The sequence below is a fragment of the Dromiciops gliroides genome, chromosome 4 (assembly GCF_019393635.1).
Source record: "Dromiciops gliroides isolate mDroGli1 chromosome 4, mDroGli1.pri, whole genome shotgun sequence".
NCBI classification, from domain to species: domain Eukaryota; kingdom Metazoa; phylum Chordata; class Mammalia; order Microbiotheria; family Microbiotheriidae; genus Dromiciops; species Dromiciops gliroides.
In genome coordinates this window covers 190,678,039-190,703,909 of record NC_057864.1, presented here as the reverse complement: position 1 = coordinate 190,703,909, position 25,871 = coordinate 190,678,039, and the positions used below count along the sequence as shown (strand labels likewise).

Sequence of the window (25,871 nt, the reverse complement as noted above, 5' to 3'; positions counted from 1 at the left end):
GGGTCACACAGCTAGAAAGTATCAAGTGTCTGAATCCAGATTTGAACTCAGGTCCTCCTGAATCCAGGGACAGTGCTCTATCCACTGCGCCATCTAGCTGCTCGGATATTTAAAATTTTAAGAGATGATGCTGTTGAAGTGCTGCACTTGATATGCCAACAAATTTGGAAAACTCAACAGTGGTGACTGGATTGGAAAAGATCAGTTTGTGAACCAATCCTAAAGAAGGGCAATGCCAAGGAATGTTCAAATTACCACACAATTGAGCTCATTTCATATGCCAGCAAGGTTATGCTTAAGATTCTGCAAGCTATATATACATATATGTGTCTAATGGTAGCCTTCTGTATGGCGGGTTAGGGAGAGAGGGAGGGAGGAAAAAAATTTAGGTACACGGGAGAGAACAAAAGAAAATTTAGAAGGAAGCACAGAAGGGCTGAGGAGCTTTGAAAATGATATGTAGTGCTTATTATATAGTTTTTCAAAAAAGTATACAATGTGAAATGGAAATTCATATTTAAATTCAAAATGAATAATAAAAAAAATTCTGCAAGCTAGCCTTAAGCAATATATAAACTGAGAACTAAGAGAACAGCAGGCTGGTTTTTGAAGAGGCAGAGGAAGTAGAGACCAAATTGCCAACATTTGATGGATTATGGTGAAAGCAAGGGAGTTCCAGAAAAACATCTACATCTGTTTCATTGATTACACTCAAGCTTTTGATCACAACAAAATGGGACAAGTCCTCAAAGTGATAGGAGTTCTAGATCATCTTACTTGCCTCCTTAGGAATCTGTATGAGGGTCAAAAAGCAACAGTTAAAACTCAATATGGAACAACTGATTGGTTTAAGATTGGGAAAGGCTGTATATTGTCACCTTATTTAACTTATATGCAGAGTCCATCATGAGAAATGCTAGGTTGGACAAATCAAAAGGCAGAATTGTGGTTGCCAAGAAAAATATCAACCATCTCAGATATGCAGGCAATACCGCTCTAATGACAGAAAGTGAAGAAGAATTAAGAAACCTCTTGGTGAGAGTGAAAGAGAGTGCAAAAGCTGGCTTGAAGCTTGACATTAAAAAAAACAAAACCCACCAACTAAGATCTTGGCAATTAGTCCATCACTTACTGGCAAATAGAGGGAGAAGAAATTAAAGCAATGTAAGATTTTATATTCTTTGGCTCAAAGATCACTGCAAGTGGATAAAGCACTGGCCTTGGATATTTATGAACATTGCTTTGCGCCCCCAATGAACTTTCCTCAGAATTTGGGAAATTTTACATCATTCCCTCCCCGTGGTATGCTTGTCTCAGGAAGCCCAAAAGAAAAAAGAAAAACAAGTTTTGCGCATGTGCAGAAGGGGGAACGAACCGGCTGTGTCTTTAAGACTCTTCTTCCATTGGTCACAAATGACCCAATCAGAGGGCTGAGAGGTAACCAATAGGAAGAGCGAGAGCACGAAGCCGGGCTAGTTTGAAAGGGAGGACTGAGCGGAAGTGGCGGTTGGCGCCAGGGGCGGGGTGGGAGGGTAGGGGTAGGAAGTTAGAGCTTGCGCGCGAGCGGTAGGGTTAGTTGGGGGGGTGGGGAGGGAAAAGTGGGGGGGAAGCTTCTGTCGAGGCTGAGAGAGACCGGGGCAGTGGAGGCGACTGCGGCGAGGGACAGACCAAGGGTAAGAAAACCCTGACCTGCCTTGCAGGCCCCGAACCCGCTCCGGGTGCCTCGGAATCTAACCTGGAATGGTGACAGGTCCGGTCGTTTCCCTCCCCCACCCTAACATCTGCGTGGAGGGAGAGGTGGAGGAGGGCCAGGTCCTCTGGGCACATCTGGAGGAGGGAGCATCTCCCCCACCCCCCATGGTTCTGGAATCAGAACATCTGGGTTCAGATCTTGCTGTATATCCTTGGGGAAGTTACTGTAACTTTTCAGGGTCTCAGTTTCTTCATCTGTAAAATGATTGGCTAGTTGGCCTCTGAGGACCCTCCCAGCCCTTAGTCTGTGATCTACCATGATCCGGATGAGGGTGGTTGAAAGTACATCTTCCTTAATGGAATCCCAAGTGTAGAAGTGAAACTGACACTGTCAAGAGGAAACATCTGTTTAAGGTCACATCTGGATGGAGAGGGATGTGATCCCCAAATCAATCAGTATTTATTAAACACCTAATGTGGACCGGGCTATCAATCCAGTTTGCGTTCTGTTGGGAGAGAGAACTGGAACTTATAAAAGTATATATGAAATAAGATCCTGACTTCTACAAGAAGCCTTTCCTGATCCCCTTAATGCTACTGATTTCGCTGTGTTGATTATTTCCAGTTTGTCATGTATCTGATCTTGTTTCTACATAGTTTGCTTGTCGTCTCCTCCATTAGTGAGTTCCTTCAGGACCTCGGACTGTCTTTTGCCATTCTTTGTATCCCCAGCTCTTAACACATAACACAGTGCCTGACACATAGTAGCATCTGAGTAAATTTTTTTTTATAGTTTTTTTTTTTGGTTTGTTGTTGTTGTTGTTTTGGAGGGGGGTGTTGTTTTATGGGGCAATGAGGGTTAAGTGACTTGCCCAGGGTCACACAGCTAGCAAGTGTCAAGTGTCTGAGGTCGAATTTGAACTCGGGTCCTCCTGAATCCAGGGTCGGTGCTCTATCTACTGTACCACCTAGCTGCCCTCCCCCAGTAAATTTTTAATGATTGATTAATGGGGGGAGGGCCCTAAGTTGGAGAAGAGGGACTCAATTAACAAGCATTTATTTATTTATTTGTTTATTTTGTCATAAAAGTATTTTATTATTTTCCAGTTACATGTAAAGATAGTTTTCAAGATTTGTTTTCCTAAGATTTCTAGTTCCAAATTTTTCTCCCTTCCCTCCCCCCTCCCCAAGACAGAAAGCCATCTGATATAGGTTATACATTTACCATCACATTAAACATATTTCTACATTAGTCATTCAACAAATATTTATTAAGCACCTACTTTGTGCTGGTCTCGTAGATTTTGGGGGTGCAAATACAAAGAATGAAACTACCCCCAAGTTGCTTACACCCTAATAGGGGAGACAGGAAGTATGGGTGTAAATATATACAGAATAAATATATATAAAGTAATTAAAGAAAAGGAAGGAGGGAGGATATTAACAATTGGGGGAAATCAAGAAAGGTTTCCTATAGAAGGTGAGGCTTGAGCCAAACTTTGAAGGAGTTCTAAGAAGGTGAGAAGGGAATATACCACAACCTTGGGGGACAACTAGTACAAAGACATAGAGAAGGGAGATATTGTAATATGTGAAAGGCAGTGACAAGGACGTTTGGCTAGTCTGTTGAGCACATGAAGTGGAATAATAGTTAATGAAGCTGGGGGCAGCTAGGTGGTGCAGTGGATAAAGCACTAGCCCTGGATTCAGGAGGACCTGAGTTCAAATCTGGCCTCAGACACTTGACATTTACAAGCTGTGTGACCCTGGGCAAGTCACTTACCCCTCATTGCCCCGGCCAAAAAAAAAAAGTTAATGAAGCTTTGAAGGCAGGTTAGAGTCAGATTGTAAAGAACTTTAAATGCTAAACAGAGGAGTTTGTACTTGATCCTAGAAGCAATTGAGAAACCACTAGAGTGTTATTGAGTAGGTGAATGACATAGACTTGTGCTCATTCAGAAATATCAATTTGGCCACTGTGTGGAGGATGGATTAGGGAGAGAAGAGATTTTAGAGGTGGGGGATAGAAAGACAACAATTTGGAGGCTGTTGCAGTAGCCAGGTAAGAAGTGATGAGGGTAGCTGGGGATGGTTCCAAGAGATGTGGAGATTCTATCAGACTTGGCAATTGATTAGATGTTTGGAGTAAGGAGTTAAGCATAACACTGAGGTCTCCTACCTGGATGACTAGAAGTTTGACTAAACCAGACTAGGGAAGAAATCAGTAAGATAATGTACATAAAGCAAACTTTTAAAGTGCTCCTATAAAGTAGGTACCAGCGAAAGTCTGTACATCTTTTTCTTCCTAACTTTAAAGGTGCTGGGGGCCATGGTGCTTGATTCTTTGTGACTGAACTCCCTTCCCTTGGCCCCATTGTCTTCCCTTTCCTTTCATAGTATCTTATAAACAGAAATGTGCTTTTATGACCCTAAGTCAAGCAGGAATCATTGTGAGTTTCCCTTAGAACACTAAGGTTCATAGAATTTGTGAGTGGATGGTGCCTCAGAGACCATCATTTTTCAAAAGAGGGGAAGTGATTTGTCCAAGGCCACACAGGTAGTAAGTGGCAGAGCCAGGATTCAAATTTAGGTTGTCTTACTCCAAATCTGGTGCTTCCCCAGTGCCATGTGGTTGTTTGATTCCAGCCTGTCAAGGAAAGGAATAAACTTTTGTACCAATTGGAGAGTTGGCAGAGATCATGATCCTGAAAATGATCTGTATCTCTGGCTCTCCTTCCTTATCTTTGCAGCTCACTGGCCTCCCGCTTTTAATAAACTGATATGGGTTGAAAATGACACACGATAGTAGCATCTTCCTAGTGCTTTGGGCTCAGATATTCTTTCCAGCTTCAAATGAAAGCAGCCTTGGCAAACATGCTTTCATTAATCTTTACAGTCCCCTTGGGGAAAGAGGGAGCAGCAGCTGTTCTCCCTAACTCAGAGAGGAACGCTGATGTCCCTGAGTGAGGTGACTTGTCAGGACACCCCCAACCCCACCCCCACCACCAAATTCCCCCAGTTAGATAGAGATTAGGGATAAAGACCTAGGCTTCTTGACTACATCAACATACATTGTCATACTCACAGCTCTGTCCCAGGGAGAAGAAAAACAGCTCATTAGACAAGCAGACTATTTCCTAGCCCCTTGGGAGACAGTAAGAGGAGGACAGGGATTATAAAAGTTACCAACACTCAGTTACTATGTCCATTTTAATTCCTTGATTATGAGATTCGGTTGCAGTATGACACCTTTTTAGCTGTGATATGGCATGTGGGTAGCTGAGATAGGCAGAGCCCAGCCCAGGTGGGCCTAGCCTCAGTAGTTCTTAGGCCATTGAGCCAGACACATCTTTTCCAATATATCATGTTGTGGTAGGAAAGGAATGGAACTATATAAGTGAAAGAACATTAATTAGGATATGTAGAGGGAATGTGGTATTTCAAAGGTACAAGGCTTCCCATACTATCTTCTACCCTGTCTGCTAGGTAGGAAATTGAACTGTACAAAAGTTTTGTTGGGTGTTGCCACTTTCATTTGGGGGAGGAGATGGTCTCACAACCATGTAAACAATGAAGAAAAACCTGGCTTTGGTCAGGATGCATCTGGACTGCTGTGTTCAGTTTGGGGCAATGAATTTTAGGAAAGCCATACATAGGCTTGAGCATGTCCAGAAGAGGGCATCCAGGTGATAAGAGGACTGGAAACACATGAGGATTGGTTGAAGAAACTGGGCATGTTTAGCCTGGAAAAGAGAAGACTTGGAAGGAGGCATAATAGCTAGTGGCCAGTGGACCAGGGATTCCAGTTATTCTGTTTGACCCCGAAGGGTAAAACCAGGAGCAATGACTGGGTAGACGCTGCAGAGATGCACATTTAGGAGCAAGGTAAGGAACAATGGCCCAACCATTTGAGCTGTCCATTTTGAAGGCTAGGCTGATGTCTCAGGAGGTAGTGAGCCCCCACCCCCCACCCCCCCAGTTAGAAGTATTAAAGCAGATACCAGCCCACCTTTGTTGGGATTGTTGTAGAAGGGTTTCTTGGTGGCCTCAGAAGTCCCTCCCCACTTTATGATCGTGTAGTCTCTCGACTTTAACAGGTGAGCTCTAGGGGTTAGAATGCCAACGTGGGGAGAAGCCTGGGTCTGAATCTCACTTTTTGACCAGAGCAACCTTGGATGACCTTGTTCTCTCTGTAACCCAGTCTTCCCATCTCTTGTTGTCCTTCAGTTCATTTTCAATTGTGCCCAACTCTTAGTAACCCCATTTGGGGTTTTCTTGGCAGAGATACTGGAGTGGTTTGCCATTTCCTTCTCCATCTCAGATGAGGAAACTGAGGCAAACAGAATTCAGTGACTTGCCCAGAGTTACCCAGCTAGTAAGTATCTGAGGATGGATTTGAACTCTGGAACATGAGCCTTCATTGACTCTAGCCCTGGTATTTTGTCCATTGTGCCACCTAGCTGCCCTTCTTATCCATCTACACAATAAGAAAAATCATTATAATATCTTAGAGCCAGAACAGATTTTTGAATTTGGCCTCCTTGTTTTAAAGATAAGAAAATTAAGGCCCAGAGAAGTTAAGCAACTTGCCCAGAGTCACACAGCTCTTTAGCAGTAGAGTTGAGACTAGAACTCTGGCTGCTCCCCACCCCCAAATCCATATACTTTCCACTGTACAATACAATACAATAATTCATTGCCTTGCTGATTTCATTCAGACATAGAATCCTGGCACATCTCCCTATTTTCTCTTCCGCCCACTACTCCTCCCATGCCCCAGTCCATTGACATATACTCTTTGAGTTAAGTACCAGATTCTCCCTGAAGCTTGCGTCATGTCATCTATGCTTTCCAGGAGAGACTGAAAGGCCAGGCAGAGAGAATATGAGGAAACAGAAGGACGAGTTCTTGAGGGCCTTGTCACACTCAATTGTGTGGTTCCCTCCAAAACAGGAGGGGCCATTTTCCATTTCATTTCTGCCTTTCAAAGTCTGGCCTGTTGCTTTGCATGTAGCAGGCTAGTGTTTTCTTTAGTGCCTCCTGTATAGAGAGATTTACTAGGTGTGGTGGGGGTGGGAATACAAGAGAAATAGAAGGCATGTTTCTTATACCTCACGGAGCTTACAATCGAGCTGTGCCTTTCTCAGGAAATTGTTGGGGGTTGGGGTGGCAGAGACAGGCATGCTCCCAGGGATCTGTTCCTGAGCTATTTAACACAAATGGATAGAGAAGAGAAGGCAGCTGGGTATGGAGTTATAGTCTCAGCTCTGCAACCACTGATTGTGTGACCCAGACAGTACATACACAAAGTTATTTAAGAATAGCACAAACCAACATACCAACAAGCGTAAAATCACATAGTACAAAGTGAGTATTGAGCGCTAAACAGCCGCAGGGCAAATGATCGATTGAAGTGGGGTTGAATTGGTCAAAGACTTTTTCCTTGAGGAGGCGAGTTTGAAGCCAGATTCTGAAGAGAGAAGGGTTTCACCGTGAGGAGAGAAAGGGCAATCCAGCCAGAGGAATGGCATCTAGAGGTATAAAGGGGGAAATAAACACGCCATGTGTAGAGAATCACAAGCACATTGACTAGACCAGGGCCAAAGGGCCTGGTTAAGGTATCACAGAACCAAAACTGAAACAGGCAACAGTTGGGGAACAATGGAGGTCCCTGAATGGGAAGCTTTTTGGAAGGGGGAGGGAGTAGAGCATTTTCCTGGTTCATACCTGTTGAAATTTGATCACAGGATTTTAGATTTGGAGCTGGAAGCAACTTAATCTTTAACCTTCTCCCGTTTCTTTCTAGGCATTGTCATGGTGATGTCAGAGGAGGACAGCACAGTGAGGGTAGTGGTTCGAGTACGGCCCCCTACTCCAAAGGAACTAGAGAGCCACCGAAGGCCTGTGGTTCAGGTGGTGGATTCAAGAGTGCTGGTGTTTGACCCCGAGGAGCCAGATGGAGGTTTCCCTGGCTTGAAGTGGGGAGGCAGTATCCATGATGGTTCCAAGAAAAAGGGTAAAGATTTGAAGTTTGTCTTTGACCGGGTTTTTGCCGAGACAGCCACCCAACAGGAGGTTTTCCAGCACACCACCCACAGCATCCTGGATGGGGTCCTTCAGGGGTATAACTGCTCAGGTGAGTAGTCAGCTAAACAATATTGTGTCTGGGGCCTGATGTAGGTCTTGGGGGGAGATACAATAAAAGTACCTTAATTATATTTGTTTATTCACTTCTTGAGGAGAAAGGATTGTTTCTATCTGTTAGAGTAGTAGTCTTTAAAATGGGGGCTATGACATGACCTCAAGGGGTCATGATTAACCGATCAGAGAGAAAATGGATTGCATCCACCTTCCCTGTGATAGCCGGTTTTGGGCTTGTCTCCAACACTATGCCATCCTCTTCACCTATTGTCACTGAACACTTCCCCACTCCATCCCTCCCTGCTGCTGACCTCTGATAGCTGTGACTGAGCACCAGAGTCCCAACTTAACCTCAACCCTGACACCTATACTAGCTGTAAAAGAAAAATTCTCTGTGGAACATGCTAATGTTCTCCCCTTGTTAATATTCCCATACTCTTACCCCCAAATCACCTCATGGTGAGCCAGGTGATCCATGATGAGTAGGTGTTTCTCAACAGGGAGGCCTTGCAAGCCAGGGCAGTGGTCAGCAAGTAAGAGCCCTGCTTCCATCTATTTTCATTTTTCACGGGAAAGAGTAAGACAGGATGAACAGGCATGGATGGGTTGTGATATATGATATCCTGCATTTAGCACAGTGCCTGGCACATAGTAGGTGCTTAATAAATGTTGGTTGATTGATAAGCATCCTAGATCTCATTACATTATATTTCTCCCAAAGCTACTCTTCTGAACTTCCCTATTATTATTGAGGTAACATCATTCTTCCAGGCACCCAGGCTCGTTGGAGTATAGATTTAGGGCTGGCAGTCCTCTCATTTTGCAGATTTAAGAAACAGAGCACTATAGACTCACAAAGCTAGTAAGAGACAGACCCAGGTTTCAAATCCTGGACCTCTGATTTCCTATCCAGTGTGCTTTGCACCGAACCTTACTGATTTGGCACCAGTGTCATTCTGAACTCCTCTCACTCACCCCACATCTCCAGTCAGTTACCAAAGCTTGTAATTTATACCTCCACAATATCTCTTGGGGCAGGTAGGTGACATAGTGGATAAAGTACCAGTCCTGTATTCAGGAAGACCTGAGTTCAAATGTGGCCTCAGACACTTGACACTTACTAGCTGTGTGACCATGGGCAAGTCACTTAATCCTCATTGCCTGGCCCAAAAAACAAAAAAAACCCCATAATATCTCTTGTATCTGTTCCCCTTTCTCTACTCCCAAAGCCACCACCCTTGTTCAGGCCCTCATCACCTCTCCCAGGGACTATTGAAATATCCTCCTGTTTCAGGTTTCCCTGTCTCAAGTCCCACCCCTCCAATCCATCTTCTACACAGCTGCCAAAGTGATTTTTCTAAAGGGCAGGTCTGACATAACACTCTGCTACTCAAACTTGAATGACTTCCTGTTGACATTAGGATCAAATATTATTTCATCCTTATCTCATCCTTTTCTCTTTGTGTAAGTTTTATATCACACACACTTATTTGTATGGAAATACATGCATATAAGAGATAGATAAGTACATATTGGGGGTGCATGCTGAAAATTTGGAGACCACGGCCATCCATTATGTTCAGTTTATCTGTTTGACAAGGAGTCCGAAAGCAGAAACTTTTGTTTTTCCTCCTACTGTCCAACTCAAGAACTTTATCTACATAGGTGCTTTGTTTATGGCTCTGTCCAGTATTACCTTTGGGGAATTTATAATCTAGGGGAAATAAAATAGAGCAAAGAGTGGATAGGCAAATTCAGTAATAATTATATCAGTGTTAGGGATGGAAATTTGACCAAAGTGAGTGTCACCAGGAGAAAGGCAGTCAGGGAAACCCTCCAGAAGGAGGTGACAATTAGAAAGGAAGGGGGGGGCAGCTAGGTGGCACAGTGGATAAAGCACTGGCCCTGGATTCAGGAGGACCTGAGTTCAAATCCATCCTCAGACATTTCACACTTACTAGATGTGTGACCCTGGGCAAGTCACTTAACCCCCATTGCCCCGCCCCCCCAAAAAAAAGGAAGAAAGGAAGGAAGGGAAGGCCAGAGAGGAGTGGGAGGAAGAGATCAGAGCAAGTGGATTAGTTTATGGAAAGATTCCAAACACTGCACCACTTCCTGTGGAGAAGATGGAAGAGGACTAGCCCTTACCCTGCGGGCATCTCCTTCTCTCCCTGCAGTGTTTGCCTATGGGGCCACAGGAGCAGGGAAGACCCACACCATGCTGGGAGGAGAGGGGGACCCTGGCATCATGTACCTCACCATGATGGAGCTTTATCAGCGTCTAGAAGCCCGCCGGCAGGAGAAACACTTCGAGGTTCTCATCAGCTACCAGGAGGTATGGTAGCTCCATCCTATTACCCCCAGACTTAAGAGGAAAACCAGAGTCCCAACTAGACCTCTTTCTAACCTTCCTAAATCAGGTCTTCCCCACCTCTATCAGGTGAGACTTCCCGCCTAACAACTAACTCTCAGTAGATGAGTTGAGTGGATAGACAGTGAGAGTGGCGGACAGTGGTTGGGGCTGGGGGGCTCAAAGGCAGATGTGGGAAAGTAACCCTTAAAATCTCACCCATTGAAGGCAGCTAGGTGGCGCAGTGGATAGAGCACCGGCCCTGGATTCAGGAGGACCTGAGTTCAAACTTGACCTCAGACACTTGACACTTACTAGCTGTGTGACCCTGGGCAAGTCACTTAATCCTCATTGCCCCACAAAAAACAAACAACAACAACAAAATCTCACCCATTGAATTCTGTCCCTCCAAGTTCTACCTTCTAATCTAGCATTGTAGACATATATTCAAGTCCACTTCTCCTAAGCACTTCCACTGCCCTTTCTTTTTTCTTGGGAAAGAGGACAGTCTGGGTACCCAGATAGATGCTCATGCCTCTGGACAAGGAGGTGGACCTTTCCCCCTCCTCTAATCACAAGGAGGAGACAGAAAACCAAAATTCACGTTCCATACCTGTCACTGATTTTCTAGAGCCAAGTTCCTCTTGCTTCTCCGGGCCTTAACCTCAGTTTTCCCCACTGTCTAGTGGTAACATTAGCTCCTCTTTTGCCCTCCATCCTCCCCTATGCTACCTCCAAACCAAAACCACAAAAGGGTTAACTTCTCTTAATATCTGTGAAGCACCATATACAGAGCTGGTTAAAGTGATCTTTTTTAGCTCATTCTTAATACTCACTTTTTCTAACTATTCAGGTAGAGACCCCCTCCCCTGACCCCTCTCTGTCCTACCTACTTGATTGCACTCATACATCCTACTACCCCTGATTTCCCACCCACTTTCACCAACAGCTCTTGGTCCTTTTCTCTTTTCAGGTGTACAATGAGCAGATCTTTGATCTCCTAGATCCCAAGGGTCCCCTAGCTATCCGAGAGGACTCGGACAAGGGTGTTGTGGTTCAGGGACTCTCGTTCCATCAGGTTTGATATTGGGGAAGAAGGGAAAAATTGGTCCCTTCTCTCTTGGGAAATCCTAACTTTCGCCTTCCCCTTTCAGCTCTTTCTTGCTAAGGACTAGTTAGAAGACTATCTGGGGATACCATAGGCTTCAGCCAGGGAACGGGTCCAAGGAACATTCCCATGCTTGTCAGGAGGGGTCCTGGGGCTAGTCAGCTATTCAGGTGGAGACCAGGGACCTGGTTGTGCCAGGCCTACAAGCCTTTTATGAGTACTGTTTCCATAGCCAACCTCAGCCAAACAGCTTCTGGAGATGTTGACCAGAGGAAACCGGAATCGTAAGCAGCACCCCACTGATGCTAATGCCACATCTTCCCGCTCACACGCAGTCTTTCAGGTGAGGGGCATGAGGCTTTGAGCAGATATCTGGCATGCTTCTTTGCTTCCCTGCTACCTGGTCTATCTGCCTCTTGTTTTGTTGACTCCTCTAGATCTATGTGAAGCAGCAGGACTGTGTGCCAGGACTGACCCAGACCATGCAGGTTGCCAAGATGAGCCTGATTGATCTGGCAGGCTCAGAGAGGGCATCAAACACCCATGCCAGTGGGGAGAGGCTCCGGGAGGGTGCCAACATCAACCGCTCACTGCTGGCACTCATCAACGTCCTCAATGCTTTGGCAGATGCAAAGGTAACCCCTGGGCGCCATGTCCTCATGAGGTGAATGGATGTGAGAGCTGAACATGGGACAGCTGGGGTGGTTCAGGTGGAGGGTGGAAGAGAGCTGGTATCTGACCCTGACAAGCAGACTCACCTTCCCTGGCTGTTTTCCTGCCAAGTTTGGGGCTTAGATGGGTGAGGGGAGAAGCTTCAGGTCTCTTACAGTCTAGGCCTGAGCGCTGGTCTTTCTCAGATGCTGCTGCTTGCTCAGAACCAGAGAGTTCATTTGACTTGGCCACCTTGTACACATATGTCTCATCCTGCTTCCTCAAAGGGCCGAAAGTCCCACGTGCCATACCGAGACAGCAAGCTGACCCGTTTGCTAAAGGACTCGATAGGAGGAAACTGCCGGACAGTGATGATCGCTGCTGTCAGTCCCTCAGCCTTGGCCTATGAGGACACCTACAACACCCTCAAGTATGCTGACCGTGCGAAGGAGATCAAGCTCTCGGTGGGTATCTGCCCAGCAGATGGGACAGGCAGAGGTCACTGTAGTTAGAGGGGAATGGGGCTCAGAGAGTCCGTATGAGTGTTAGTGCAAGACAGAGGCAAAGGAAGGAAGACATGACCAAGAGGAGTTTAAAGACTCATTAAGAACACAGAGTATTCACCCTCATGGAGATCCCAGTGTAATGGGAGGTAGAGAGTAGGTACCCAAGACACGGTGACAGAAACCCAAGGGCAAAACAGCCAAACTCTGGGGTGGCTGGAAAGGGGGGGAGGATAAGAGGGGAGGCTGCTCTCCTGTGTGTAACCACAGCTTCCCTCTTCCCAGCTCAAGAGCAATGTGATCAGCTTGAACTGTCACATCAGCCAGTATGCCACCATCTGCCAACAGCTTCAGACTGAGGTAAAGATCTGGGGGCTTCAGGGCTCCTGGATCTGGCGGGAGGGAGAGGGAATCCTGACAAAGCTGAAGACCTGCTTTCCTTGGCCCCTCCCTCTCTCCTCTTCCGTGCTAAACTTAGGCTTTCCAGCTGGATCCAGGGCTTTGATGGGTGAGGGTGCTTGTGTTCTAGGTGGCTGCCCTTCGGGAAAAGCTCCAGGTCTATGAAGCAGGAGCAAGGACTGCCCCACAGGAGCTCTTGGAGCTGCCCAAGCCATCCCTCTGCACTAGCCCTCGGCAGCCAGGGTAAGCGTCCTCCCTCTCCAGTCCCCATGTGAGCTGGGAAGTGGCGAAGCTCAGCAGTATTGCAAGTCCTCCCCCTTTTTTCTAGCATCAGCAAGAGGGTGTACTGGTAAACGTAGCTAGGGAACTAGGATTCTCTTCATAGCTAAGCTTGCAGCCCAGTCCTCATCTACCTAAACAGGCTTCTGGCATATACTGAACTTCAGAGAGCTTAGACTTTCAATGTCCTTTGAATAAGAAAATCACCATCTTCCTCCTGCAGAAGCAGGGCTAATGCCCATTGGCTGAGCGAGCTCTATCAATAGTCCTTGTGTGCTACCCTGGTGCCAGGGAGCTTAGCTAAATTTCCTTCTTCAGAGCCCACTGTTGTCTATTCCCCATCCTCTACCTTCCTCCTCACTTTAGCCTTTGTTTCCCCCTCAGCACCAGCCTTCCTGACTCTCCCTCACTGACCCAGCATCCTGGTCAGTCCTCTCCAGAACTCTACTCAAACCCTGGCACTCCCCAAGAGGAGAATATGGAAACCCAGGTGGAGGATCAAAAGGTGATGAAGCCCCTCCTCAGTTCTCAAGCTCAGGAACCATGGAAGGAAAGGGAGGAAAGCACCATTAAAAAGGTATTTCTGAAGCTTGGCTGAGAGAATTGAGTGGGGGGACGACTGACAAGAGCTTCTGTGACACTGGGAGAGAGTCCTCCTTCCTCTTTTTTCCCCTCCGGTGCCGAGAAGATCCCTCAGGTCTAAAGCCCCCTTAACAGGATTGCCTTAGGACAGCCTTAGGTTATAAAAGTGCAGCTGGGTCCCTCTACAGGGTAGAGCAACAAGACAAGGCTTCAGGTGCCATTTTTTTCTATCCCAGGGCGAATAATGTCAGCATCCTCCTAAAAGCTGTCCTGGGCCCAAATCTGTACAGCCCTGGCCTGAATAGTATAGGAGGAGATTTCATAGAAGTCAGGGAACAGATCGAAACCAAGACTTTAGGGGCATGACTGATGGAGGAATTTGTTTTGCTTCACTAAGAAAATTTCTTACGAGAGTTGTAGGGTTTGTTGTTGTTATTATTTTGTTTTTAATGGTGGAAGGAAGAGAAAATGATTTTTGTTAGTTGAAACAATTTAATTAAAACAAAAGAAGAAATTTCAGAGACCTAAGACCCTGCCCTTTAGGGTCTCACAGTCTCAGGAGACAGTTCTATACACCGGGCTGACATGCACCAAAGCCAGGCTGCTATATTTACGTTGTCTATAGATCAAGAGTAAATATCTAATGGGATAGAAAGTAGAATGAGTAGCTGAGGGAGATTAAAAAAGATTCTAGTTCAGTATCTAGATTGGGCTCTAATCAACCTAGGGAGGCTTGGAGGAAGAGGGGCTGGGTTTGAGGAGTTGCCTGGTTAATAGACTAGAGACAGTTTGAGGGGGAAAAGCATTATAGGCTCTCTGTGTCTGTAACTCCTCACCTTACATCAGGTACCGAAGCCTCCTGCCCTGGTCCCAGAGCCCAAACCAGGATTGGGCAGCCTTATTCTCCCAGAGGTGGACAAAGACAAGCCCAAGAGGTAGGTCTCTCTTTAAATCCACCCTAAAATGGGAGGTATAAAGGGAAAGGGAAGACTTGGCAGGATCCTGGATTATCCATGTTGTTAGTTATCTGAGGCAGGTCTTACTCTCCACTTCTTGTTGATATTGTCACCTACTCTGTTTACCTCTCACCATCTTTGTTTATGTTCACTCTTCCACGGAGCCTGCAGCTTAGCAGGAGATGCTGAAAGGAGAGGGCTTCTGTAATCTAAACAGTGCATTTTCTCTATCCTCTGAGAAGTTGTGAGCCAGGAAAATAGCAAGTTTAGAGCAAGGGCAGTTCTGCTTAGGCTAGTACTTGGCTTTTGGGGGGATTTGCGGGGAGGAGTGGGGAAGGCAATCAAAGTTAAGTGACTTGCCCAGAGTCACACAGCTAGTAAATGTCTGAGGCAGGATTTGAACTCAGGTCCTCCTGACTCCAAGTACTTGGCTTTTTAGGCTGGGGGGAGCAGGGGGTGATACTGTCCATCTTCAATGTACAATTGGGAACAAAGATGGACAACTTTTTAGTTCCTCCTGATTCAGGTCTTCACCCTGTGACTTCATGTTTGGATTTGGATTGACTTTGGATTCCCCAAATATCCTGAGTGTATTTATTTAAGCATAAATACAAAAACAGTCCCAAATCAAAGAAGAATTTGAATTATTTGTGCCATGATTCTCTTTTGTGAGGATCATGGATATGTGATTGTACTATTATTACTATTAATATTTCTTTTCTGGCCTCCAGTGCATCAATCCTGTGCCACTTGGCTTCCCTGCTGCCAACCCCTCCCAACATGCTTCACGCTTGGCAGTGTATTTAAAGCTTCCGGACAGAAGGGCCTGTTTAATTTTATTTCTTGTTGGGGAGTGTCTGTTCCCAAGTCAGCAAAAAACACTGCAGTCTGAATAATCAGTGGCTCATTATCTGTCTCCTGCTGTCAGCTCTGCAGGGCCTCAGGAGAGGGAGGGACAAGTTGGCAGGATGCCTCCCTTGGCCTTCTTTCTCTGAGCCCCCACCCTTCCATGCTACACAGAGAACTCCAAGTACTCACCAGTAGGGTAGTTTGCCTACTTGGTGTACTCTGGCAGAGAAGGCCTTGGGTTCTAATCTAATTCTGCCACTAAGTTGCTGAGTGAACTGCAGAAAAGTCACAGTCTGTCTTTAGGTCTTCCCCAGTAGGTATCAGTTTCCTCATCTATAGTGTAGAGAGAATAATCCCCATCACAGCTACCTTCCAGAGCTAATAAGAGGATAAAATGAAATGATAAGCATAAAAGCCTGTCCTCAAGGGGCTTACATTCTAATGGAGAAGATGGTATATAAATCAGAGGAGAGGCAGGACCTGAATAAGTTTGGCTTTTAAAAAATTCAAAGGCAGAGGCAGCTAGGTGGCACAATGGATAAAGCACTGGCCCTGGATTCAGGAGGGCCTGAGTTCAAATCCAGCCTCAGACACTTGACACTTATTAGCTGTGTGACCCTGGACAAGTCACTTAACCCTCATTGCCCCACATAAAAAAATTTTTTTTTAATTCAGTCATTTTGTTTATAGAATATAAAATTATGACATTTCAGAGGTTGGGGAGACCTTAAAAGGCCCATAACTTACAGCTGTAGAAACTGAGGTTGAAACTAAACATGACTTGCTCAGGGTCACACAGCTGACAAGGCTAAGATTTCTATCCTTTCCCCCATACTGTTCCTACTATACCATACTTCCAGTAATCCACCCATTCTCATAATTTCCCTTAAACAACCAAATCCTTTGATATATTTAAAATGGTATTTTCTGCAAACTGGCTTACAGAGGGCCATACCTGTTACCTGTTTTATAAAGTGAGGCACCCCCGCATCTTTATCCTGTGAAATCCCTGCTATGTGCAGAGCCTCATAATAAGCAATTGAAGTTATTGTGTTCTCATTGAGTTCATTGTGCATTGAAGACCTAGGCTTGGCCAAAGGAAAAACTGAGGCATGGTAAGGAAGGAAATGAGGTCATATAGCAAAGCAATGATCAAAATAGTGGTTATTCTAGACCAACACATACAGTCTTCTTGGCCTCACTTGGGAATTCCGGGCTAGCAAGTAGAAAGCATTTGAATGGGGTAGTTCTGAGTCTAAGGCTGGGGTGAGGTGAGGAGGATGGGAATGACATAACCCTTCCTTTTATATCCCCACTCCTGCCCCAGGCTGGCCCTGATGGTGCTGCATGTGGCCCAACGGCAATATTCTCTGCTCAGAGAAGCCAATCTCCTGACACCAGACATGGTCTTGGAGTTTGAGGCAGTGAAACGGCTGGTTCAGGATGAGAACACAGTGTCATGGGGGGAGGTAGCTAATACTCCCAGCCCAGCCAGAGGGCTACCTCTGTCCCAGGAGCTATCCCCAGAGTCAAGTGAGTATCATCTCAGAAGCCCAGGCCTCTGCCCCACCTCATCTGTACAGAAGGACTGGGTGCCTTCGTGTAGGACCAAAGTGGCCAGGGCAGCAAGTGCAGTGCTGGGGTGGAAAGCTGAGCCCTGAGTGGGGGGAAATGAAAAATGTGGTCATGTCTATCTGTAGTCAAATCAAAACATCCTCTGCCTGGACCTAGAGGGGAAAAGTGCTGGTATAGGGGAGACACTTAGACCTGCATTGTTCTTTGGTCTCTGTTGTGTTCCTTCCCTCCAGAGGCCTCCAGACTCTTCCTTACCCTACTTGTGCTCAGGCTCAGGCTCAGGCTCTGCTCCAGCTCTAAACTTCTCTCTTCTTTATGTCTAGCATCTCCAATGTATTCTGGCCCTACAACACGAGCCATGGCAAGACGTCTGAGTGGGATTTTGCCCATGCTGGGACTCCCACCTTTTTCAACCCTCTCACCCCAGAGTTCTCAGGCTCCAAGGAAAAAGAAGAGGAGGAGATCAGATGAGTCAAGCTCACCTGAGCTGAACAACCACTCTTCCTCTAAACTGGGGGCCAAACGGCAAAGGAAGTCCTTGCCCCATGCAGGGAAAGGTTCTCTGCCCCAGGCAAAGCCCTCCCCAGGACTCGGCACCCCTAAGATGGAGGTCGCATCTACCATTCCCTTTCCTCACCTTTGCTCAGCTACTGTTGTCAAAAGCCAGGTGCCCCAGGCAGAGCCTTCCCCAGGACTCGGCACCCCTAAGATGGAGGTTGCATCCACTATCCCCTTTCCCCACCTTTGCTCAGCTACTGTTGTCAAAAGCCGGGTGCCCCTGGGCCCATCCTCTATGCAGAACTGCTCTACTCCTCTCAGCCTACCTAGCCGAGACCTCAATGCCACCTTTGACTTGTCTGAGGGGACCCTCTTGAAGCCCACTGCTTCTGAATTCCTCAGCTGGGAGAATGTTCCTGCTGCCTTGAACAAGATGGATAAACCTTTCATCCCCAGGTAGGCCTCTTTTCTTCCTGTCTCTTCTGACCACCTGGGTAGAAAAACACAAGGATCAGGGACCTTTAGTGGGTAGAAAAGGAAAGGTTTGAGTTCAAAGTACCAGGCCCAGAAGAGCTTCATCCTAAGGCACTGAAAGACCAGACACACATGATTGTTGAGCTATGGTCAGTGATGTTGGAGAGCTCATTCAGGACAGAGAAAGGAGGCTCCAGAAGACTAGAGAGAACAAATGTAATTTTGGAAAAGGACAAGTCTACAAAGTGTATTGAGGCCAGCAAACTCCATTCCAATTCCTAGAAAGATTCCAGAACGTTTATAATTAAAGGAATGGTTTGTCATCATCTAGAAAAGGAATCAGTGCTCACAAGAAGCCTTCATCAAGAACAGAACATGCCAGACTAACCTTATTTCCATCTTGTATGGGGTGTCTAGGCTGGCAGATCAGGGGAGTTTTTTCATATAGTTTAAGGTTACAGAATAGTACTGTTGGGAGTATTTAGAATTGAATAGCTGGAACCAAAGAGGAGTCATTCATGATTTGGTGTTGACTTGGAGGGAGGTATCTAGTAGAGGTCTCCAAAGATCTCCGCTTGGCCTTGTGCCTTTAACATAGTTGTCCATGACTAGGATAAAGACAGAGATGGCATGCTTATTCAATGTGCACATGACACCAACCTCAGAGGGATAACTAACACTTTGGATGACGGTCAGGATCCAAAAAGATCTCCCCAGGGTAGAACACTGAGCCAAAGCCACTAAGATGAAATTTGACATAGGACTAAGTATAAAATATTGAACGCTTGGCTTCAAAAAGTCAGCTTCACAGTATGGGGCTAAATTGAAATTCACTGGGAGGAGAGTAGAAGTCAACCTTATGCTAAGATGCCCAGAAAAATCACTGTGATTCTGGACTGTGTTCAGAGAAGCAGAGGTCTGGCCCAGTGGCTGCAGGGCTGTTCTCAAGCCAGAGAAGGCCACAGCCAGTGTTCTGGTCAGTTCTGGGTGTCCTGTCATAGGAGAGGTGAGGCAAGATGGGGCAGTAGCCTTGAGATCATGCTACCTGGGGCATTTGACAGAACCGTTTAGCTTGGGAAATAGAACACTTAATGCAGACATGAGAATTATGTTTAAGTATGTAAAGGGCTGTTGTGGGAAATGGATTCCACTTGTTCTGTTGCCCCTTGCCTTAAAGTACAAACCTAGGAGCAATAAGTGGGAATTGCAGAGAGGCAGATTTTGGTTTGATGTAAAGAAAAATTTGCTCTGGTAATCAGAACTATCCCAAAAAATGAAATGGGCCACCTTGGGAAGATCCCATTTGAAGTTCTTTTGCAAAGGAGGGGTCACCACCTTGGCAAGTGTGTGATAGGGAGAGTCTTGTTCAACTACGCACTGGACAAGGGCAGCCTCTAGGATTAAGTCCAACTCTGGGTTTCTGGGATTCTACAACTGGAAGTAAGGAACAGGCTCATCTTGGAAACTTGCTGCCAAGTTTCCCTTTCTTTCATCCTGGTTTGTTCTGTTCCCCCTGTCTCAGGACACTGGGGTGTGCTGGAGGGATCAGTCTCCCTTGGGGCTTCTTTTCTTTCAAGCAGCAAGGCCATTGCTGCCAGCGTCTCAAAGCCCTTGGCCAAGAACTAGTTTCTAATTATTCCCTTGGGTGACTTATGGAGCCTCGACTTAGGAGGTGGAGAAGGGAGGGCAGGGACAGGCAGCATGGAGCTGAAGCAGAAATCTGCAAGGAGAACTAAGGAACCAGTGTGGCCCTTTTAGCAGACTTTTCTAAAACCTTTGGAACCTAGCCAGCACCATCCACTAAGCCTTTCCTGGTTTTACTCCTGCCAGCAGTAGTTTACATTTCTGTAGCACTCGAAGGTGCTCTCCTTAGAACTCTGAGATAAATGACGCAACCATGATCACCCGCCCTTTATAGATAAGGAAGCTGACCTTTGGTGAGGTTAAGCATCTTCTCTGGGGTCATGCAGCTAAGAAGTACTGGTACTAGGACTTGAATTCAGACCTTCAGGTGCTCTTCCCAATCTCCCATACTCTGTTTCCCTCATGAACACTGCCACAACTGCCATTTTCCTTTTCCCTCCCTTTGCAAGACTAATGTCAAAGCGTCGGTTCATGAGGACAAAAAAAACGCCCCTCTGGACAAAACTTTCCTCTCTTCCTTTTCTATATTGTTGTTCACATATTATTAGTTAGCAATAGTTATTATATTGTTTTTACTGTTCCGTCAAGGAAACATTTTGTTTCTTGAGGAACAACAGGGGGGACTGTAACGATTGGAATGATGCCACCTGCTGGATACTTACTGTAGAAGAGTTCTGCCCATGAAGCGAAGGTCTTTGAGGGCAAGACCAGGAGCCTTTTCTTTGGCGGGAGGAAGTGACGCGGACTGGTGGGAGGAGGAAGGAAGAGACTGGCGCTGACTCTGGGGCTCTTTCCTCTGGACTCTGGTGGAGAGCGGAGCTAGAAATGTGCTCTCCCTTTAATAGATAGGAATCTAGGCCTTTTTCTCTCTCTTTACCAAATTCTTATTCTCCTTAATAAATGCTTAAAAGTCTAACTCTTGCTAAAGCTTATAATTTATTGGCGACCACTCATTAAATATTTTAGACAGACTAGCTAGAATTTTAGCCGTTAACACACTTCCATCGCCACATATACATACAAGCAGGGTCAGGAGAATTTCACACTCTAGCAAAAGGAATTCAGCTGATTTTTTTCAGTGGGAATGCAAGGGACATCTCTCTTCCCCCAACACCCAAAGAAATGGGGTGTTTGCTTAGCCAGTGAGCAGCACCCAGATAGGATGGGTTTCTGATTGTTAAATCTAGTACAAAGTGATAGGATAATTTGGGGCCCCCAAACAGTGACAAGATTTTATCCTGGCTCAGCAACCCAACCCCCACCTCTAGCACTAACTCCATCAAAAACTAACCTTGGAGATGGGCAAGTGGAAAGGTTTTTTGAACTCCAGTTCCCAGGACTTGTCAGAAACTGACATCTGGATGTTCTCCCAGAATGGGCCTGTCACTCAGCTGTCAGCACAGGGAGTGAAGAAGAAGAAAGGAATCATAGCATCTTAGTTGAAAGGGACCTTAGAGGTCACCTAGTCCCATCTCCCACCCAGTGAGTCCTGGGCCAGGGTGTGGACAAGAAGGAAGAAACTGCTTAGTCTTTTCTTTTCCTTTCTGATCTGGGGCTCTTTACCATCCTTTTTCCTTCAGGGGGCCCATGCCAGTATTCACCATGAAGGGTCCCAAGCCAGCATCTTCCCTTCATGGTGGCTCTGCCCGCAAGAGGAGACGCCCTTTGAGGTAAGGAGGAGTAACATTATGCCCTGCTGGCTCTGATATCTGAACTAAATTATGATTGAACTTTGCCCCGGGAGCACCTTGTTTGGCAGACAGCCAAGTTCCCATATGCAGATGAGATTCTTGGGGCAAGTTATCTGTGTCCATTACTTGTTCAGGCTTTTCCTTGCTATTTGATGTTCAAACAAGATCAGATTGCATCAGTATTCTTCTGGTTGATTAGTCACTCTCTTTATAAGTGAGACATTCCATTCAAATCCTAATTGACTGAATCCAGTGACTGAACAATATTACTCCTTACCTTACTGGTTCTAGGAAACTTCTGCTAGTACCCAGGTACCCCCCTTCCCGGGGCTCAGTGTTAAGCTGGGCTGATGCCTTGTGGGGATTTTCTGTCCTCACTTTCGTGGAGAGAGAGAATGGTGTCTCTGACTTCCATTTCCTTTTTTTATCAGGTCCTCAAACTCCTGTACATTGGCTGCCCCCCGGGGCCAGAGTCGAATTGCCAGACTCCACAGCAGCACTATGAAAAAGCCAGGAGGTCCCCTTACTGTCTCAGGTAACTGGCAGGAGAAAGGGTGGGGAAGGTGGAAACAGTCAGTGAAAGACTGCCCTTCATCTCTCAGTTCCATAAATGAAAATCTCCAAAGACCCTAAGAAGAGAGCTGGGAGAGCAAAATGGAGCCTTGGAAGAGAGGCCCTCTATACATTCTCTTCTTTCTTCTTCAGAGCCCTCTTCCAGCCCCCGCTGGATGGGCAGCCAGAGGAACAGAAAGGACGCAGTGCTGGGGTTTGGAGGAGCCCCACAGGCTGGTATCCGGCCCAGCACAGGCAAATCCATCATCAAGGGGTCCTGACAGTGGGATGTGTCTCCTCTGCTTCTCACCTTGGCTCCTGCTCCATGCTCGTCCTGGCATTCTGTACTTCTTTATCAACAGAAGATCTATTGACAATTCAACTCCTTGTCTAGCACACCTTCCAAATTATCTCTACCTGATTCCTTGACACTGCCTCTCTTCCTCTCCCATGCTCTTATTGTAATCAGCTTATCCTTCTATTCACATACATGTATTAAAGAACTTCATTCTTATGTGCTTGTGTTCTCCCTCCTAAAGTAGACTGTAAACTTTTGTGTCTGGTATATTTTTATATATTTTGTTAAATATTTCCCAATTATATATAAAAATATTCTTGGGGGCAGCTAGGTGGTGCAGTGGATAGAGCACCAGCCCTGGATTCAGGAGGACCTGAGTTCAAATCCGGCCTCAGACCCTTGACACTTACTAGCTGTGTGACCCTGGGCAAGTCACTTAACCCCAATTGCCTCACCAAAAAAAATATATATTCTTAACATTCATTTTTAAAATTTTGAGTTACAAATTCTTTCCCTCCCTCCCACTCCCCTCCCCTCCTTGAGAAGGCAAGCAATTTGATATCAGTTATACATGTGAAATCATGTAAAACATTTCCATATTAACCATGTTACAAAAGACAAAACAATTATGCTTCAGTCTGCATTCAGAGTTCCTCATTTCTGTCTCTGGAGGCAGATAGCATTTTCATCATGGGTCCTTTGGAATTTTCTTGGATCATTGTCTTCATCAGAGTAGTCTTTCACGGTTGATCATCCTGACAATATTGCTGTGACTATGTACAGTGTTCTGGTTCTCCTCATTTCACTTTGCATCAATTCATATTAGACTTTTCTTTTTTTTTTTTTGGTGAGGCAATTGGGGTTAAGTGACTTGCCCAGGGTCACACAGCTAGTAAGTGTTAAGTGTCTGAGGCCGGATTTGAACTCAGGTCCTCCTGACTCCAGGCCCAGTGCTCTATCCACTGTGTCACCTAGCTGCCCCTAATTCATATAAGACTTTACAGATTTTTCTGAAATCATCCAGCTTGTCATTTCTTATATCACAGTAGTATTCTATCATAATCATATACTGCAACTTGTTCAGCCATTCCCCAGTTGATGGGCTTCCCCTCAATTTTCAATTCTTTGCCACCACAAAGAGCTACTCAATATTTGGTAGACAGTAAACTTTTAAATAGCTCCGCCCACGTACCTCCCTAGCACAGGGCACCACAGACAGACTAGGTGTGCTTAGTAAGAGATGAAATAACAAAGAAGAGTCAACTTGAAAACAGATGGTCTTTCTGGTCCCAGCTAGATTGTGAGGAAGGACAGCTTGTTTTATTTCCAGCAGTTTGCATGCAGTAGGTATTAGATAAATATTTGACAATTTAGAAATAAAAGCTGGCATCATGGCTAGAAGCCTGGTAATTTAGAATCCCAAAACCTTGGGCTCCAATCCTGCCTCTGCCACAGGATAATTGTGTGACCATGGGAAAATCACTTAAGCTCAGTGCTTCAGGGTAACTTAGCCTGTGAGTCACAGAGAACAGCTGCTCATCTGCATGGGGTAGAGAAAGCTTCAACCCCAACATCTTTCTTACCAATTAACGAGTTATATAGGGTGTTCAGGGAGGACTAGCACCCCCGGTGGGAGGGCTTGCAGAGCCCTTTTCAGGGTTGCACATCTTCCTTTGGGGTCCACTTGACATTCAACTCTCACCTGTGGCTCCAAGGGCTGCAGCATGTACAGTGGCCACATCCCAGTAAAACCATCTCAGCAGACAGGCTAAACCAGGTCAAGGGTAACTGAGAGGCCTCAGACCCATCCGAGAGTTAGGGGGATGTGTACCTCAAGCATGTGAAGACTTTCCCGGGTGAAATGGGCAGATGAGGACAATTTGTTCCAAGTCGGCTGAAGGAGGTGCTATGGAGCTTTTAAAGCTTGGAAAGACACTGAAGACATCAAGGTCGTCCACTGCATTCTGGGTCATCATCACTTTTGTCCTGCCACTGGACTTCTTCCTGATAACTGCAGGAGAGAGAGGATAACAACGTTGTGCAACTCTGCCTCACTTCAATTCACACGCCAGTCAAGACATCGCCCTATGATGTCATTGGTCCTCTTCAAAAAAAGGAAAAACAAAAAAGGGTCAGATAGGGAAATTTAAGTAACAAAAACAAAAAATCAAAAATCAAAAAAAAAATTTTTTTAATCATCCATTTGCCACTTGAAGCAATGTAACCTTTTTCCCCTTCCTGGGCCTATTTCCTCATCTGTAAAATGAAGTGATTGGAATAAAAGGTCTTCAGGACCTCCAACTCTTCCATAATTCTTTTTTTTTTTTAGTGAGGCAATTGGGGTTAAGTGACTTGCCCAGGGTCACACAGCTATTAAGTGTTAAGGATGTGAGTCCGGATTTGAACTCAGGTCCTGCTGACTCCAGGGCTGGTGCTCTATCTACTGCGCCACCTAGCTGCCCCTTCCATAATTCTTGAGTTCTAGAAATATTTACCTTCCCGTCTTCAGTCCCTTCCAGGCCAATGAAGACTTCTCTCCCTGATTGTCTTTCTGTGCTTTTGTTCTAGATCACTGCCTTTTTGGTACTATCCTAAACCTTTTGTGAGTTTAGGGGAAAGCTGTTCATATGGACTTGGAATTTAGCTTCTTTGAAGAACATGGTGCTGGGCAAAAAGGACACACAGCTAGCTTAGCCCTGCTGGTCAGGCCCAAAACTTTTATTAAACACCTTTCTTCACTCCCATAATTAATAAGCAATTATTGAGTGCCTGCCTGCTCTAGGCTGCAGTGATCCTCAAGACTGTTTGCTAGGATTCTTGTACTTAATGGGAGGGTCTCCCAGCAGAAAGCAGATGGCGGGGAAGGGGGGGGGGTGGAGTACAGACTAAAATCCAGCTAATTCAGTTTAGTTAAATCTCATTCATTTGGACTGAGGTGATTGAAAATTTGGGGTCATCCAACCAGACCTGGAATGAAGTTCCCCTTTGTTCTTTCATAGAGAAAGGATTTGTTTAGCAAATTCATGGTACAACCAAGATTCCAGGAGGTGTATTTAACCTATTTAATAAAACCAAAAAGATTTTTCAGAACATTGTTAGTATGCAAATAATGCTATTTCAAATGAGTTATTTATTTGGGCTCTTCTCCACTTGGCCACTTTTTGTTAGCCACTAGTTCCAGTTACTGTTTACACTTGAACGTAATAAAATTCCATTTCTTTAAAAAAAAAAAAAGGGCCAGTGCTTTTCCTCTTCCCTTACCCCATTAGTCTTAATGAGGCTTTATTGTATAGGATTGTTTACCAGTGTCATAACAGCAGAACATCTGTCCAGAAATTAGCATTGGTGCAATAGAGTGGGGTGGAATTGGTGGGGTGATCGGGGAGAGGGGATATGAGTGGCCAGGCTGGAGTGGTGGATGTTAGAATCCTGAAGGAGCAACTCGGGTACAGATTTGCTCTTGGTAATCCAAATGTGTTAAGATTCTTTATAAATGAACTTGTTTGTGTTTTGACTTCAATGCTAGGGCTTTTTCCACAGTCCCCTGCCTCCCAATGTACTTGGTAAGGGGCATGAGCTGGTGCCACAAAGTCTGGCTATTTGAAGAGCCTCACAGAAAGCTAGCAAGG

General features: G+C 45.7%; 1 protein-coding gene across 2 annotated transcripts; it reads left to right on the top strand.

Moving 5' to 3' along the window:
- The first annotated feature begins 1,599 nt into the window (after positions 1-1,599).
- On the top strand, positions 1,600-22,442 carry KIF18B (kinesin family member 18B). Of its 2 annotated transcripts, XM_044004641.1 has the most exons (16): positions 1,600-1,673; positions 7,499-7,828; positions 10,011-10,168; positions 11,157-11,261; positions 11,524-11,634; positions 11,729-11,926; positions 12,230-12,406; positions 12,731-12,805; positions 12,975-13,087; positions 13,508-13,700; positions 14,552-14,640; positions 16,838-17,043; positions 17,409-18,039; positions 21,282-21,371; positions 21,824-21,927; positions 22,098-22,442. In XM_044004641.1, the coding sequence occupies exons 2-16, from the start codon at positions 7,507-7,509 to the stop codon at positions 22,223-22,225; spliced, it is 2,700 nt and encodes an 899-aa protein (XP_043860576.1). In that variant the 5' UTR covers positions 1,600-1,673; positions 7,499-7,506; the 3' UTR covers positions 22,226-22,442. The 2 variants fall into 2 exon arrangements, with proteins under 2 accessions (XP_043860576.1, XP_043860577.1); XM_044004642.1 differs by lacking the exon at positions 11,157-11,261.
- Positions 22,443-25,871: the final 3,429 nt, after the last annotated feature.